This window comes from Talpa europaea (assembly GCF_964194135.1).
Source record: "Talpa europaea genome assembly, chromosome: 14".
In the NCBI taxonomy this organism is placed as follows: Eukaryota; Metazoa; Chordata; class Mammalia; order Eulipotyphla; family Talpidae; genus Talpa; species Talpa europaea.
In genome coordinates, this window is record NC_140082.1 from 49,974,396 (window position 1) to 49,993,049 (window position 18,654).

The 18,654-nt window shown below is 38.0% G+C and overlaps 1 protein-coding gene across 1 annotated transcript in view; it reads left to right on the forward strand.

Annotated features, from left to right (window-relative positions):
- RYR2 (ryanodine receptor 2) overlaps window positions 1-18,654 on the forward strand; it is a gene marked incomplete at both ends in the record, with an annotated part of 627,990 nt that overhangs the window by 174,613 nt on the left and 434,723 nt on the right. Inside the window, 1 exon segment of the mRNA XM_084254295.1 lies at window positions 8,004-8,123. Coding sequence (XP_084110421.1) covers window positions 8,004-8,123 — 120 coding nt within the window.

Below are 18,654 nucleotides of genomic sequence, written 5' to 3' on the forward strand. Positions count from 1 at the left end.
CTTGGGATACAAGGAACATACCTCAACATCATAAAGGTCATATATGACAAGCCCATAGCCAGTATCGTTCTCAATAGTGAAAAGCTGAAAACATTTCCCTTAATATCTGGAACAAGATAAGGATGTCCACTCTCACCACTGATTTTCAATATAATACTGGAGGTTCTAGCCAGAGCAATAAGACAAGAGAAAGACATACAAGGAATCGACATAGGGAAAGAAGATGTAAAACTATCACTATTAGTAAATGATGTAATATACATAGAGAACCCCAGAAACCCCACAGAAAAACTAATGAAATTAATCAACCAGCTTAGTAAAGTTTATTCCTCATATAATTTGTCAGCTGTCACTTCTGTCTTCAAAATTTACTAGGTTCAAATTGCTGTGTTTAGTAGGTTCTTGGCAAGCATAGTAAGCCTGTACTTTAAATTTTTCTGATATGCACAATTTCATTTAGTGTACTATAGTGAAATAGTGTAAATATCCCAACATGATTCAGTTTTCATTTACCATGATATATTACTGTGATTAGGTGTATAATTGTGTAAATTTCACTGCTAGTTCTTTGGTCTGTGAATCACTATTTAATAGCAGATGCACAGCGTGATCAGTGACCAACCATAGCACTTGTCTCAGAGTCAGTGGTGATTGGTCTCTGCACATCTCCTCTTGATTTTACACACAGACAGCTGGTGTGTAGGTGTATTAACCTCCTGTCTCTCCGTGAACAACACATGGGGTATTTCACAAAAATGGAAAAATGACAATGGATAACATAGATGAAAGTGCAAAAAAGAAACAAAAAGTGGTAATATGGGAAATGAAATTCTGCTTAAACATAAAAGGAGTGGCAGAAGCAGTTTCTGAGTGAGGACACCACTTTGGCCCGGGATACCCTGGACTGCAGCCAGAAAAATGGAGTGGGGGTGAACTTATCGACATAAACATGACCAAAATGTCCCAGAGGAAGCTGCATTAGGAAAAAAAAAAGCATTAAGAGAACTTGCAGTGATATTTCATAACACTGGAAAATGATTACAGTGTTTAAGGAGAATGACAGTTCTCCAAGACAGATGTAGAATAAATGCTCCTACTAGCTGGGAAAGTTACATGATGTGAGAAGCAAAAGGCAGCGCCTGTTCAAACCACACTTTTTTTTTTAATATTTATTTCTTTATTTATACAAGCACTGGGTACAGTCAGAAGTGCGGGAGGGTGAGAGAATTCACCTGAGCTAGGGGGGGAGCAGAACAGGCAGACTGACGATACACTGCTGAGAGGAGCAGCGGGCGGCAGGCGAGGTCTGCGTGCCATGTGGGACCTTCGCCTGGTGGCCGGGGATCGAACCGGCGCTGCAGAGGCTGCGGGCAGCTTCGCAACCCAGCGCTCAACTGCTGCACCACCAGGGAGGCCCCTGTTCAAACCACTCTTGCTAAGTGTTTTACAGAGAAATGAAACACTTCCATTATCAGTGTTTTAAGTTGTAGTTTACTAAAAAAATACTAACTTTACTTTTTATTTTTCATTTCCCTATGCTTTTATAACTGAATGTAAGGAATGCCTTAAATGTTAGAACAAACATTTGGAAGGTCATGAAACAATCATAATTTTCCCAAAGATTATTTTGTGTGGTCATGTTTTGGTTTGGTACTAAAGTACAGAATGAGGCTTGCCTATATTTTTTCAATGAATATTTATAGATTCAATGCAAGATACAAAATATGGTTTTGCATTTTCTCAGCTCACTTGCTCTGATAACTACATAGTCACAGTAAGAAAAAACAAATTGTATAGATAACATTTTATTTGGCAATACACCAGTAAAGTTAGTCAATGATGGAATAAAAAAGATATCTTGTGACCACTTTCCACAGTTCCTGGAACACAGAAGGCACTCAATATATGCAAAATAACTCCAGAATTGGTAACTTCTCTCCACCTGATATGAATCACCATCACTTCCGCTAAAAGATTGCAGCAACCTCCTATTAAGTCACCCTACTTCTTTCCTGGCTCCTTGCTCTCTGCATCTATTACCTGACAAGTTGGCTCTTCATTCCCTCAGTAAAAGGCAAAGATCTTATAGTGGACTCAAGGCTTTTCATTCTCTTCAGCTTCATCCCCTATGACCTCCCCTTGTGTTTCTCTACTCTAGTTGCAAGGACTTCCTCTCTGATTCTCAAGCATGGCAGGTACTCTCTGGTATTGGGGCTTTCATTGCCCTTCTCACACCTGGAATGCATCCCTTCAGATAGTTATCTGGCTACCTCCCCCTCCTTGCTCCAAGTTTTTGCTCAAAAGTCACCTCTTTAATGTCTGATAATTCTATTCATAATTTCACCCTCCCTCCTAATGCAGCAGCAATACTGATCCTTTCTTATTCTGCTAATATTTCATAGTTCATATGGCTTGTTCATATAACTTAGAAGCTGTTGAGGTGGCTGTGTGATAATTGTTTTCCATGTTGTACAATTTCAGCAGATGTGTAGCATTTGTTATAAAAACAAGTCTTGTTTACTTAACACAAAATTACCTGGAATGCTTGGATGGTGCTGGCTCCCCTCCTCCACCCACCCCCCAATAAATATTAGATCTTAGTCCTAAAGAGTTATAAGGTCACGGGAAGAATACAAGAGCTTTTAACACAAGGAATCCAATCCCATGTATATTTGGAGCACTTGCTATGTTTAGGGGCTAAGTTAGATGATGATATGATTGGCTGAAGTTTCAACTAAAATATTGGACATCTAGTTTTTATTGGACACCTAGTTCCCCTGAAGTTTCTGACCTGCTGGATAAATTGCTATAGAATACAATACATGTGGTGAGCTTTTTGAGTTGGAGTTAACTGGAAAAATCATGAAGACATCATGGGGGAAAGGACCCATTGCAGAAAGTCCGGATAAGAATTTTGAAAAACGAGCATAGCAAGAGTCTAAGAAAAGTACCTGGTGTGATGTGAGGGACCTTTTATTGATTAGAGTTATTAAGAACATTTCTTGGCTTTTTAAGAGTGTGTTGTGTGATAGGCTTAGATTGTGCATGGAAAGAATTAAAATAAAGGTTTTATTATGTTTGCATGCAAATTCATGGTAAATGAGGCTTAGACTGTGTTTTTTTCCCCAGTGTGCTAAGATTATTTATGATACAGTAAAATTTGTCAAATATGTAATTGACAGCGGCAGTAATTTCCCTCCAATATTTCTCTATTTCCTGGTTGCGTTGTAGCCATGAAATCACTTAATGGGATCATACAATACTGGCTTTAATTGAAAATTTAATAGTGTCTTACCTTAGCAATTCTAAAAAGTAACTCCATTTGTCAGCATGGCAGTCCATACTTATGAGCAATCATAAAGTAGATTATGGTAAGTAATCATTTACTGAGGACATTATACTTGCCAGGCACAGTGTTAGACACAGTAATCTAATAATTACATAAGTGAATTACATAAATGAAATAAAATAATAAAATAATGACAGTTGAGCAAGCCTAAGGAAGAAATATAGTGCTCCAGGAGCATAAAACTAAAGTTCTGACAGCATAAAACTAAAGATCTGACAACTTGGTAGGTCTTGGAGCATTCATCTCTGGAAAGGATGCTTCAGTTGAGATTTGAAAGATGAATATGTCTTAATTTGAGGAGAGAGGGATAAAAGTTTCATAGCATGTGCAAACGTCCTGTAGGAACATAGGCATGAAGGGAATGTTGGGCTATCCCATGCAATGCAAAACCTTGTAGGCCAAAGAATTTTTTCATTTTTCCCTTTAGAGTGGTGGGAAGACTTTGAAGGGTTTTAAGCCAGATAATAGTCTAATAAGGTTGGTGGTGTGACCTTCAGGTGAAGCTCCATTGTTTGAAGGGGTTTGTAGTGTGGAAAACTATTTAAAATATTTTGAGGATGTCTAATCAAAAGATGGTGGCACCTAGGGTGGTGAGATATTGGTGGATTTGAAATTGAATAGGTAGACTACAAAGGATTTGGTGATTGTAAACTGGATATTGCTCTTACTTAATCTCTGTCATTAGATGAATGAGATCAGCTTTTTATCACTTTTTCTTTTGTTCAGTGATTAAGGGAAGATTAGCAATCTTATTTCTTCATATTTGCTTTATAAAATAGGGAATGGTGTAAGTTCAAATATTTCTTGAGAACAGCAAGGTAGTCACATTAATTATCATGCCAGTTATTCACAGTTAATTAACAGTTACTGAAAATAAAAGAAAAAATAACAAAATATAAGCGGAATTCACTTATGTGGCATTTTAGTTATGGAATATGGTTTTTGGTGGGTTGAACTAGATTTTTTGCCCTAGGTTCAAGGTATTAGGGCACCAGACATAGAAACTAAAAAAGCAAAATATGCCAAAAGCTGGATATTTAAGGGTGGTCTTTTTTTTTTTTTAATTTTCAGATTTAACTTATTATTTTTTTATTTTTTATATATTTCTTACATCATTTCTCATTTTTGCACAATGTATGCATTTTCATCTTGGTTTTTATGGGCTGTTGTGGGAAGGATGCTGTGGTCTCCATTTAGGGATACCAAAAGCACATGCAACCCAAATGTGAAGACCAGTAAATGAGTAAGGAGTCTGGATCTCAGGTCCTGGCTAGCAAAGATTAATTCAGAAGAGGCCTTATGACCCATGAATATATGCTTTTACTATATTCTGACAGTGTTGTTAACTCTCTGGATCCCATTGGTATCAGGCTGCGTATAGCCTTTCTTTTTGGAATTGAAAGTAGATTTCATGTGTGTTTGCATGCATGTGTGTATATATGTTGACAATATCCAAATTTACTCCACGTGCATTACAATAAATAAAAAAGTTACTTATTAAAACTTCTCATGTGCATAGTCAACAGACTTAAACCACAGTAGTTCTGAGGAAAAACTGCTTTGAGATGAATGATGAGTTAAATAAAGGGAACTGGCAGGTATTGGTGAGTTGGTGTTTAGTCCATCAGTGCTTAATCCATTTAATTTCCATCAGAGATAAACCCTGTATTAACTGGATTGCAAAAGAAAAACAGTTCACAGAGTAACTGGAAAGAGTTTCCTAAGTATGTCACACTAGTTTCTATTTTTCAAATTTGGGTTGTGATTGAAAATAGCTTCTCTTCTTGGTGATGTACCTGGACTCTCTTGAAATTTATGTTGCTTTTTTATATTTATGGACAATACTTCATCACACAAAATTAAGATCTAGATTGAGGAGAAACATTGCACATTGCAGTAAATTGGTTTTATAAATTTAATGGGGCGGTTCAGTGTGGTATTTAAATTTGTTCTTTTCCTTTCATGTGGTTAGTTATATCATATCTAGTGAGCATCTCTACCTGTTCCATGGTGTTTAGTCCTAAGTACACAGACAGATTTTGATATTTAGCAGTTAATTGTCTCCAAATTCTTATAACGGACTACTCACATCTCTTAGGATTTGTGTCCTTTCTGGGACCTATTCTAGATCCCAGCACCTCAGAGGATGTTTTTCATGCTTGAGCAATTGTTAGAAATGCAGACTCAGTGCTACCCAAGACCTACAGAATCAGAACCTGAATTTTGGCTTAACCCTGAGGTCATAAGATATACATTAAAGAGTGAGAAGCATTTCTCTAGATTATAAATGTAGTGAAAATCAGTTGAGTCTCTAGAAGTAGTATGGGACTGAGGATTTTTACATTCAGATACCTAGGTTTAATGGTCGGTTGTTGGGAAAAATTAGTGTGTGTGTGTGTGTGTGTGTGTGTGTGTGTATGTGTATGTAATCAGCTTTCTTGTTGTTGAACCTCATTTTTTCCCCTTGTGTATATGTATAGATAGTGTGGATAACCTTTGTTTTACAGGGATATTGATTGTGAGGATTAAATATGTTAATTCCAGGACTGGCATACATTATAGTTTTCATAGATTATGGGGTAACTTCTCTTGGAGCATACTGAGTAGTAGCATTATTCTTTTTTAAAAATTCGTTTGTTTATTTTTAATTGAGGTAATAGTTGAATCCCCTCGTCTCTGTTGCCACCATAGTACACTAACCACCAACTCACCCATAGTCTTCCACCATAGTCCATTGTTCTTCCTTCCCCTTTGTTCTTACTCTTTATTGGTCTTACCCCATCACCCTCCCCTCTCCCACTTTGTACTTTAGCTTTCAAGAGTTCATTTTTAAGCTTATTTTTTATCTAACTCTTAGTTTAGTTACTTTATATTCCACATATTAGAGACACCATCCAGTATTTATCTTTCTCCTTCTGATGTATTTCACTTAGCATAATTCCTTCCAGCTCCATCCATGTTGCTGAAAATGCCATGAGTTTATCTGTTTTGATCACTGAGTAGTATTCCATTAGGTGTATATACCACATCTTCTTGATCCACTCATCTGTTTTGGGACACTAGGGTTGTTTCCATAATTCAGCTGTCATAGTTCCACAGTAAACATGGGGGTGCAAGTTTCCTTTTAAATTATTATTTATGATTTTTCTGGGGGGCCCTAGGAATGGAATTACTAAGTCAAATGCAGATCCAATTTTAATGTTTTGAGACCCCTCTATACTGCTTTCCATAAGGGCTGGGCCAATTTTCATTCCCACCAGGAATGTAGGAGGGTTTCTTTTTCTCCCCATTCTCCCCAGCACTTGTTTCTGGTCTTTTTGATATGGGCTACGGTATCTCACTTTGGTCTTGATTTAGCCACATTATTCTTCTAAAATATAACAATTGAATGTTAAATGGAAATTAATAGGCACCCAGAAGGATAGTTGGGAGGTAATTATTGGACTTCTGTGACTGATGCTATAAGCTGGCTATTAGGTTTCACTGCTACCGTATAGGAGATAAAGTAAATGTGTAGAACAATAGGGTTTTAAAATCAAATTAAAGTTGCATTTTTCTAATTTATATGGCATATTTTTTTGGTTAACCAGAAAGTCCTGTTTTCTGTTTTTTTTCTCATCACCTCCACTCTTTGAACCATGAGGAGGGTCTTTTAGAATGTGCTTCTGTGACTTTTTCAATTTTGACTCTAATTAAAAGGATCAGTGACCATTTGTTCTTTGTCTTCCCTGTTAAGTGTCCTATTTCATTGAGGTTGAAATGTCAAAACATAAATGATTACACTTTTTAGGCATTTGCCACTTAGATAATTAAAAAGTCAGATAATTCATTTAAAGAAGGGTAATGATAGCTCCCACTTATTGTCTGTTTCGTGCCTTTTGCCAGTCACAGTGTAAAGTACTTTATCTCATGTACCTTATTATTGTAGAAATTCAATGCTTTGACTAAAATCACCTAATTTGTATGTGGCAGAGTTAGGGTGGGGGGTCCATGCCTCTTGGACTGTTCATGCCGCCTGGTTTTTCCATTGTATAGTTTCTTCTATAATTTTGATCAATGAGTTAGAAATCAGTTTGTATTTTAGTGGACTGAATAAACACATCATCTCTCTGTACACTTTTGAGTCATCCAGGATCATTTCACATATGGTCAGGTAGCCAAAGTGCAGTGGAACTGTGGTGACTTTTCTTGTTGGTTTGAACCCAGAAGTTCTGTTACTGGCCTGACTATCTGGGTCAGTTTTGGAACAATGTGTGTCCTGCTATCAGACTCTGTTTCTTTCTTGACCATGCTTGATATCCTAGGAATAAGTCAGACAATTTTCTCAGTAATTTTGATGATTAAAACTATGCGTAAGAATACTAACATGGAAATACTATATTGTACTGTTCTCTATGCAGATTGTCTCTGGGGATCAGTAATGATAGTGAAAAAAATGTTGCTTGTCTGGAATGGCAGTGCCCCACCTGCTCCCCGCCCCAGTTATCTATTTTGCAAGTAAAAGTGCTGTAGGAATTGATTTCTTTTTTGACAGCTGTTCTTACATTTTCTTTGATTTTGAAGATGTGCTAAAATAACACTCTTCTAGATCTGATTTCAACTGACGAGTCATGTCAAATCTCATTTTGTCTTCTATCTTTCTCTCCCTTTGCAGGATGATGAAGTGGTTCTGCAGTGCACAGCAACCATCCACAAAGAACAACAGAAGCTATGCTTGGCAGCGGAAGGCTTTGGCAACAGACTTTGTTTCTTGGAGTCCACATCAAATTCCAAGGTAGGATCAAGCCTTTTGAGGTGATTCACATATGCAAGTTTTACTAGTGGCATTGAAGTTATTTATGAGCACACTACTGTTATCTGTGGAACACATAAACTCAAGGGGATGAGAAGAATGTTTTTGCAATTCATTAAGCAGATTTTTAATTGAATCACTATTGTGAATAATTCAGATTGATTGTTAATAAGAATAGGCAAAGTCCTTGCCCCCAAAAAGTTTATATTCTAGTGGGAAAGTAAACAAGTAAAGAGGTGCTATAACTTTCAGAAATGAGAAGTAAAAGGGAGTAACATGGTAGAGAGATGAGGCAAGGACTTGCCTTTCACAGAGGGTATGAGGAAGCTCTTTCTGTGGTCATGATATTTGAGCCAACTGGGATGAAGTGAGGGCATGAGCAGTTCTAATTTCTTTGGAACATTCTGAAAAGAGGCCCATCTGGATGATGCAAGGACCCCTCGTTAGGAATATGCTTGTAGAATGGTTAAGTGACAGCCAGGACCTGGCCCATGAATAGTAGTACCATGAATGAAGGAACTAGTCATAGGAGATGAGGTCTCAAAGAAACCAGGCTGTGCTTTGAGTTAAGGATTCTTTTTATTGAAGGGAGGCCTTTGGAGCAGATGAGCAATTTGGTTTACATACTTATAAGGCTGTTTGACTTTTATTTCAGTTAGAGGATGTGGAGAGAGCAAAAGAGGAAGTAGGGAAACCAGTTGGATGGTATCTGCATAAGTCTGGATAGGAGCTGATGGTTTTTTCAACTAGAAGCCTTTGTGGTGGGGAAATATGTGGGAGGGTTTGAAGTTTTATTGGATATGTTAAGGGGTCTGAATATACAGAATAAGGGAAAAAATAGAAACACACATGTCTCTAGGGGTAGATGGAACTCAACTAGAAAACAGTCTATTTAAGAATTTACTATTTAATCATCTTTTATGTGGGACTTTCTTACTTCAGAGTCTTTGACATGCATGATCTCATTTAATTGTCCCAATAAAAAGCATCGCTGTCTGTCATTGTGCAGATGAGGAAATCAACAGCTTTATAGAAGTTAGATACTAAACTTAAAATGTGATTTGAGGCCACAGAGTTACCAGTGGCCTTTCAGATTTATATGTTGGTTTTAAGACTTTGAATCACTGATTTTTTCCTTTCTTTCTTTCTTTCTTTCTTTCTTTCTTTCTTTCTTTCTTTCTTTCTTTCTTTCTTTCTTTCTTTCTTTCTTTCTTTCTTTCTTTCTTTCTTTCTTTCTTTCTTTCTTTCTTTCTTTCTTTCTTTCTTTCTTTCTTTCTTTCTTTCTTTCTTTCTTTCTTTCTTTCTTTCTTTCTTTCTTTCTTTCTTTCTTTCTTTCTTTCTTTCTTTCTTTCTTTCTTTCTTTCTTTCTTTCTTTCTTTCTTTCTTTCTTTCTTTCTTTCTTTCTTTCGATTTATTTATTTATTTATACAAACACTGGGTACAGTCACAAGCGCGGGAAGGTGAGAGAATTCACTAGAGCCAGAGCGGGGAACAGAACAGGCAAACTGATGAAATACGCTTCTGAGGGGAGCAGTTGGTGCAGCAGGAGAGGTCTGTCGCGCCATGTGGGACCCTCACCTGGTGGCCGGGGATCGAACTGGCGTTGCAGAGGCTGCAGGCAGCTTCGCAGCCCAGTGCTCAACCGCTGAGCCACCAGGGGAGGGCCTGATTCTTTCTTTTAAAAGATGGAACCTCTTTGGTTACTCTGTGAAATTACCCAGCAATGTGTTCATGTAAGTTACTTATTATAATAGCTTAATGGTGAGTAACATTATCAATGTTGTCATAGTGGGTGGCAAAATATTAAGCACTTTATAGCTCTGCTTAGATTTATTTTTAATTTGACAAGTGTTTACTGGATAGCCTTTCTACAAATTACTGTGATGGGTGTTGGTTGTGAAAAATATTCTTCTCCCAAAGAAAAATTAAGCATTTTAATACATTTTCTTGTGGTTTCTGGTATTATGTTGTGGCTAGAACCAGGCGGGCCATTTAATTAGCTGGCTTTTCAATTTCTATATTACTTTGAATACTTTTTTTTTTAAAATTTATTTATTCATGCATACAAGAACTGGGGTATAGGCCAGAGGTGTGTATGTGTAGGTGTGTGTGTGTGTGTGTGAGAGACAGAGTGGGCAACAGAACAGGCAGATTGACGGAAATACACTGCCGAGAGGAGCAGTGGGCGAGTCAGGAGAGGTCTGCTGCGCCTTTGGGTTCCTCCCTGGCTGGGGATCCAACTCGTGCTGCAGTGCCTGAGGATAGCTTCATAGGTTGCATCTTAACCCCTTGCACCACCAGGGAGACCCCTACTTTGATTACTTTAATAATTGTTATTCTTTTGTTCCTTTGATACATGAGCTGGTTTTCAATGCTAAAAATAAATGCTTCCAATTCTGTAGTACCTAGCAGGCAAGACATTACAATAGAGTTAGGAATCCATTAACCTGGTTGATTCCTAATAGGAATACTTGACTGTATTTGTTACAGATGACCTAGTGAACTGACCATTTTAACAATTTTTGCTCTTGTGCTCTCTTATATTTTCTGGTCTACCTGAAAACTTGCACTTATAATGAGATAGTGCAATGGTTTATCAAGCATCAAATAAAATAGCAAGTGAAGTCAATAAGCCAATCTGAACTGTTTATTTTTTAAATTACTTATAGTTTAAGCTTTTCTTTTTAAAAATTAATTGATGACTCCCCATTATGTCAGGTGTTTTTTTTTTTTTTTTCAATCTCTGTTTGCTTTTGTTTTCCCTTATGTGTGTCTCTTTCCTGTAGTTTTCTGCCTGTTGAAACAATGTTTGTCCTTCACAATTTGTTTCAAATTGTCTATTTTTTTTTCCCCAAATGCTCTGGGATCTGCTTCTTAAGTAATTTTACACTTCTATTATACTGCCAGTTTGGGCGTATTTCTGTATTAGATCTGTACTATCTGCTCTTTCTGAATGCTGGGTATACCATTTCAGGGAGATGTGAATTCCCTGAGGACCAGAGCTTATCTCGTTTGTTTTCTTATCTCTTAGTAACAAACACAGAGCCTTGAACTAGTAAATGATTTGTAAGATTTAACAGATTATTAAGTTTGAAAGGGAACCACTAGTACTAGGCAGTTTTTATTTTGTATAAAATAGACTTCTATAAGAAAGAGTCAAAACTCTAGATCTCAGTTGATGTGACAGTATATAAGCCTGGGTACAGATGTGTTTCATTCAGCTGTATCTGGATTTGACTTTCCTTGGTAGAAAATGGCATATGGGGACCTCCCCTGGTGGTGCAGCAGTTGAGCACTGGGCTGTGAGGCTGCCCGCAGCCAAGGGTCCCACATGGCACAACAGACCTCTCCTGCCTGCGCCTGCGGCTCCCCTCAGCAGTGTATTTCATCAGTCTGCCGGTTCTGTTCCCTGCTCTGGCTCTGATGAATTCTTTCAACCTCCCGCGCTTCTGACTGTACCCAGTGCTTGCATAAATAAATAAATAAATCTTTAAAAAAAGAAAATGGCAGATGGCCTTTAATATCTTCTTAAATCAGTATCTCCTGCATGTATTTAAAGGTGGCAAAAGAAGAATGCTTTCTGTAAATGAGACCATCGGTATTTTTCTTTTTCTTTCTGGCTTATTTCACTGAGCATGATCCCTTCCAGCTCCATCCATGTTGCTGCAAATTGCATGTGCTTATCTTTTTTGAATGCTGAGTAATATTCCATGGTGTATATGTACCACATCTTCTTGATCCAGTCGTCTATTTTTGGGCATTTGGGTTGTTTCCAAAGCTTAGCTATTGTAAATAGTGCTGCATTAAACATTGGATCCAAATAAGGGATCAGGGGAAAAATTATAATAAAGTGAAAATTAAAATCAACAGGCAACAATAAATCAGAGACATACTACTGGGGGGGAGAAGGGAGTAGAATCAAAACAAGGGTGGAAGAGCACAATGGACCATGACTATTGTTCACGGGTGAATGGATGGTGGGAATTTTACGGGCACTATAACCAATATGAAAATGCATACATTGTACAAAAATGAAAAATGATGTTAAAATATATAAAATAATTAAAGATAAATAAATGTAAAATAAAAAAAAAGAATGATTGCTGGGAGTAGTCACTCTAAATTATATATGTTTTTCTGGAAATTAGTCCAGAAATATCTTAAACTACAGAATCTCTGAATTAAAGAATTTTTCTTTTCAGAAGTCTCATTTATGCTCCCAGGATATCTATTCAGGCTGATCTCTGCTTGAAGAAGAGTTCATAATTCCAGCCTAGGTCTTCCTGCCAAAAATATAAACATTGCATTTGGTATGTTTTCATTGGTTATTCATTATCCATAATTATGGATATTTACTGTGTATGCTTTATATGAATGGATTTTTACTTTTGTTTTTGTATTTTATTTTTTTGTTTCTATATTTTAGAATGGAGATATCCGGCTCTTGCTCTTGGGACTACTCACTTTCAGACAGACCTATAATGTGTTTATTAAAAGTTTCTTAGTCTACTCTACCTCTTGTTTTGTCCGCAATAAGCTGTATTCTGTGCTTAGGTTGATGTCGCTTCCCTCCCTACCTTCCTGTTGTTTCCATCTGCTGAGAGTTGTGATTTATGAAGCTTGGGCCTCCTAGTGGGGAGGGCAATAGCTAGATCTCTAGGCTCACACTCAACAAATAGTTTGCACTTGGCTCAAAGGTAGCACTGGGTATGTAGCGGGTGCATGTGTGCCCACTTGACACTGTGGCCACTCAGGATGGCCACTGCTGCCCCAATCATGCCTTGGCTTCTGCAGTTTTGGAAAGTATATGTGCTGTTAGTTTGCCTTCCCAGAAGTATGTGAACAGTGTTAATATATTTGTTTTCCTATAATTAAGGACTCTAAAGTTCTTCTTTCTTTTTTATGGAGTCTGGCCTGGCTCCAGCTGACTTTTCTTTGATTTCCTCTGAGAGGGCTAGGGGAGGGAGCTTTCAATGGCCATCCTGCCCCAACTGTGGGGTTCCCACTTTCCAGGGTTAAAATGTGTTGAGCTCCAAATGTGTGTGTGGGCCTGGGCTTACCCTGGTGTTTGTAAAATTCATCCAAGGAACTTTGAAATGTCTTGGGTTTCCTTTCTTGTCACTTGGGAAGTTGATCCCCAGCCAGATGTCCCCTTTTGCCTCCTCCTATTCTTACCCTCACGGACCACCAATCTTAGGTCTTGAACTCCCTAGGGATATCCTGGAGCTGTATAGCTGGTTCGAAGCATTTCCATTAATGCTAAGAGATCATATCAGTCTTTTTTTTTTGTGTGGTTGTTTCAGGGAAGAGGGTGATTCCAGCGTCTCAATTGCACCATGTTGTGGGTGGAGTCCTATGGCATCACTTTAATTAAAGGTTCTTCCCATAATGGAACATGATAGAGCAATATTTTATCTTCAGTGACTTCTCATTTCAGGATATTATTCACCACCATAAATAATGCATTGTGATATTAATGATGTATAATAGTTGTGATATTCCAGATGAGCTGATTTTCTTATTCCAGTGAGAATTTTTGAAAAATAAAAATGTCAGTATAAGATAAATGTTGAATGATATAAGAAAGGTACACTTTAAAAATCAAGTTTACTAAATGTGTAAAATAGATACCTGTTTCTCAGTATGTTTCCCTTAAAAATTAATTGATAATAAAATTTAATTATAGGAAAACAAATATTAAATATATTATTGTTTTGTTGTTATATTTACTTTATTGATGGTATCTTTCACAGAATTTCATCAGAGCAAGACAGAGGAAAAAGACAATGGTTAGGCAAGAAAATGAATTATCATTAGCTGTATTTGGTTTTCAGAATCCTTGTATTTTTACCTATATAATATTTTCCCTTGCAGTACTTTAAGAGAAAAGCAAAGTATATGGTAGGTGTGGAAGAAAGGTAATATCCGGTGATGTATGAATATCCAGGTTATAGAAAATAAAATGATTGCATACTTAAATGAACTTATGGTAGGAGAATTACAAGAAACTAGCTAAGAATCTTAGCAGTCCCTTAGTTGGCCAAAATGGAACTGTTTATTAAATTATAAACTCTAAGTTTTGTCAAAATAATTCTGAGTGTTTTTTAAAAGATTTATTTTTGTTTATTTGTGCATACAAGAATGGGGGGTAGGCCAGAGGTTGGGGTTGGGGATGAAAGACAGAGTAAGGAGCAGAACAGGCAGATTGACTGAAATACACTGCTGAGGGGAGCAGCAGATGAGTCAGGAGAGGTCTGCTGTGCCATGTGGGTTAGCTTCCTGGCCTGGAGATTGTGGGGGTAGGAGGAGGGATTAAACTCGTGTGGTAGTGCCTGCCAATAGCTTGATAGTGCTGAGACATAACCCCTTGTGCCACCAGGGAGGCTCATTTCTTAGTGTTTTAAATAGATATTGATGCTGCTACGCAATTGGGAAAAAGTGGTGGTACAAAAGGACAAAAATGACATAATCGAAATCTCCAAAGTATGAAACATTTTATGGAATTCTTGACTAAAAATAGTACCATTGTTTTATGAATTAAAGATGCATTCTTGGAATATTTTAAAGTTTTTAAAGTATTCTCATTGCACTCAAAGAAAAGCTTCTGATTTTCAATGAGGCTTCCTGAAATGAAATAAGAAATTTAGAAAACACTGAAACCTAAGGTTAAAAATAATCTAATATAAAACATGGGAGAGAGAGCCTGTAATTATAGGTAGTTAAAAACAGTTGAAGGAAAAAAATCTACCTTGTTTTTACCTTTGATATACACAGGTTAAATCAAATATTTCAGAAAGATTATCAGATGCTTTAATCTACTTCATCTTCCTTTTCAATGAACTGTGCTAATAAATAAAGTGAACAGCAGTTTTTTGACCCTCCCATCTATCATATCAATTCAGACTTTTACCAAATGGTGTGAGCATTGGAAGGCAGAAAGCTGATGATTATCTATTGTGATCTGGAAGCATTAATCCTCACAAATACAGAGCTAAAGGTATATGCAAAGCTAAGAACAGTATAGAGTAGGAATTATAACTTTGATTATAGTACATTTATTGTAATAATAGGGAATAGAACTAAGAGCAAGGGGAGGAGAAGCTGCCAATTTAGATGATCAAAGCTGAATTAAGTGAATACCTGTAAAAGAGTAAAAGCTGCAGGTCTTACATATTGTGTTTATTTCTAGATCTGAGAGCATAATTTAACTATCACTAGAGTGCATACAACTGCAGCAAATGATGATCAAGTCAGGAACTGGCACACTTTTTCTGTACAGAGCCAAATAAGAACATACTTTAGACTTTGTGGGTTGTATTTTTTTTAACTAGTCAATTCTGACAGTGTAGCATGAAAACAGCCATAGACAGTATATAAACAAATGATTATGACTGTTTCAAAAACACCACTGTATTTATAGACACTAACATTTTAATTTATTATGATTTTTATATGTCATTAGATACTATTATTCCTCTTGTGACTTTTTTTCAACCATGAATGATGGAAAAGCTACTCTTATCTCATGGACAGAAACAGGCAGTGGGCCAGGCCAGATTTGGCTCATGTACTTGACTATGTCTTGCCTTGACATAACATATGTGAAATGTATTCCTAAAGGAAAGACTAGAACCAATACAGAAGAAGCAATAATCAAAATAGGATAGAAAAACTCCTGCCTTCACAGGAAATGTCATCACCCTGTTCGAAAGTTGGGAAAGAGAATACTTCTGGCTGCAGCTTAGTAAAGTATTACGAGGGTAAAGGCATGGCATTTGAATAGGACTTCTTGACAGATGGTAATTAATAAGTTCATGAACGTTTGACATTTGGATAAGTGAGAGAATAAATGCACAAAATATAAATAAGAGTGTAATGTGAAGAATGATTCTTATAAGGATAATGAAGAGAAAGAAAGAGAGAAGAAGCATTTGTCTGTGACTGAGAACTACTAAGTGTTCCTTGGGAGTGGGGAGGATTTCAGATGCCTTGTGACCAACACAATAATATTTGAAAGATAAAGAGGCTCGTGAAAGCCTTAGAATATTGAATTGCTTTATTCCATATTCTACTGTTATCAAAGATAAAGCCAGACACTAGTAAAAATGGTAAGGATGAGAGTCGAGTGCAAAATGAATTCAACTTCAATTTATACAGAGGTGTGTGATGTTTTTAAAGGGAGAAGGTGGGGGACATGTGGGGGCTTGGTAGAGTAAAGGGAATAGAAACATAACAAATTGGCCAATGTACATGTTGATTAGGCCAGCTGTGTTTGTTAGCTTTCAGTTATTGAAGTTAGGATTCTATCCTTCTCAGGAGACTGGGAGACAGAGGCCCTCTCCTTCAGATGATTACTTTTCAAAGGAATAGTTTTCAGGTCCTTAAGAGAACAATGCTCTTGAAATACAACAGGTATAGGTATAGAGAGGTACATGTGCATCTCAAAGGGAGAGAGGAAGAATTCACACTTAAAAGTTTTTTTAGTAAATGCTCTAAATAGGGTGTTTGGGCCTCTTGTGAGGTGTTGGTTGGCACAAACTTTAAATTGTCTTGGCAATCTGAGTGTTCTCAGGTAAAACCTTTAAGGTTATGCTAGAGTCATCCTTGAAATGTAGCTTTGAGCTGTTAACTCAGTGTTTGTCTTTCAATGTGGTGGGCAGGGCCATGGACAAAATGATCTGTATTGAGGGCCCGTCGGTTTTATAGACCAACATTAGGCCTAGCCCAGAAGAACATTCAGAGGCATCTGGCTAGAGTTTGGTCAAAAAGTAAATCTTAGTCACTGTTTACTTATTTGTATATTTACATGTATAAACTTTCCTGGAGGTATAAACAATCCAGCCTGGTTGACTTTGCTGAAAGACGACATGCCTTCAAATATGCTGTTTTCTTTCTTTTCCTGGAACACCCTTGCGCCACTCTTCTAGTCGACTGTCAAGTATGCATTCCTTTGTGAAGCCCTCTTGCACTTCACTTTATTCTGTTTTGCAGAAACTGTATTTTTTTTTTTTTTTTTTTTTTTTGTGGGACCCTCGCCAGTCGCCGAGGATCGAACCGGCACTGCAGAAGCTGCGGGCAGCCTCGCAACCCAGCGCTCAACCACTGCGCCACCAGGGGAGGCCCCAGAAACTGTTTTCTTTTTTTTTTTTTTTTTTAATTTTCTAGAGGCATGTCTTATTTATTTATCTATTTGTTTGTTTGTTTGGTTTATACATGCACTGGGTACAGTCAGAAGCCAGGAGGGTGAGAGAATTCACCAGAGCCAGAGCAAGGAGCAGAGCAGGCAGAAGGACCGAAGTACACTGCTGAGGGGAGCAGCGGGCGGCAGGAGAGGTCTGCGCGCCATGTGGGACCCTCCTCCGGTGGCCGGGGAGCAGCCGGGGATCGAACTGGCGCCGCAGAGGCCGCAGGCAGCTTCGCAACCCAGCGCTCAACCGCTGCGCCACCTGGGAGGCCCAGAAACTGTTTTCTTATAAATTGAAGCAAACCTGTCTTTAGCAAATCTAGCACCATGTACTCATCCTGTCTCTGTCAGATTTTGGTAGTGAAGGGAGAAGCTAGGAAATGGGTACAGGAAGTCAGTTAGGAACAGGTTGCCCCACGCCCCTAAGTCCACTTACCCTGATTGAGAAACACTCGATTGGAACCAGGAGGGCACCCTCTTCCTACCTTCTTCAAGGCCAGGTGCCCTTCGTCCATTTATCAGTCTGAGTGGAGAACAGACTTGAGGAGGGTGCCTCCCTCCCCAACCCAATAAGGAGTGGAATGTCAGAACACCAACACAGTAATATAACACTAAAGCAACAGGCCAAAGCAGTTTCGAGAAGGTGGGCCAGGTAACGTAGGCCAGGGTAACATGGGGAAAATCAGTTGGGCCTGGGTAGCCTACGCGAACTCCACAAACTCAGGGGTCCTTGGTAGCCTCGAGATCCCACAGGCCCATAGAATCAGCAAGAGACACAACATGGAGACAGCCAATAACCAAACCCCCACTATTTGACCACCATATTCGTATAAGCAACTACCCACTCAGTACCCATCTCTGTTTGGGGAGCTTTCTTGTCCTTCTCCCTACCTACCTATCAATAAATAAATCTCTTGATTTTCTGTAATTTTGGTCTCAACATTGAATTCTTCCCTTGCTGAAGACAAGAACTGAGAAAGAGCCTGCCTGCGATCCTCATACTCCAAACCTGCCTACCAAAACCCGATTCAGTAGTTCTGTACTATTTCAAAATTTTTCATCATTATTATACTTTTTATGGTGATATGTGATCAGTGATCTTGCCACTGTAATTGTTTGGCGGTTCCTTGACCCACATCCTTATAAGATGGCAAATTTAATTGATAAATTTGTATGTGTTCTGACTGTTCTACCATCTGGCCTTTACCACAACTCTCTTCATTTTCTCAGGCCTCCCTATTTCCTCCCTATTCCCTCATCAGTTTTGTAATTAGGTCAATTCATATCTCCACAAAGGCCTCTAAGTAGTCAAATGAAGGGAACAGTTGC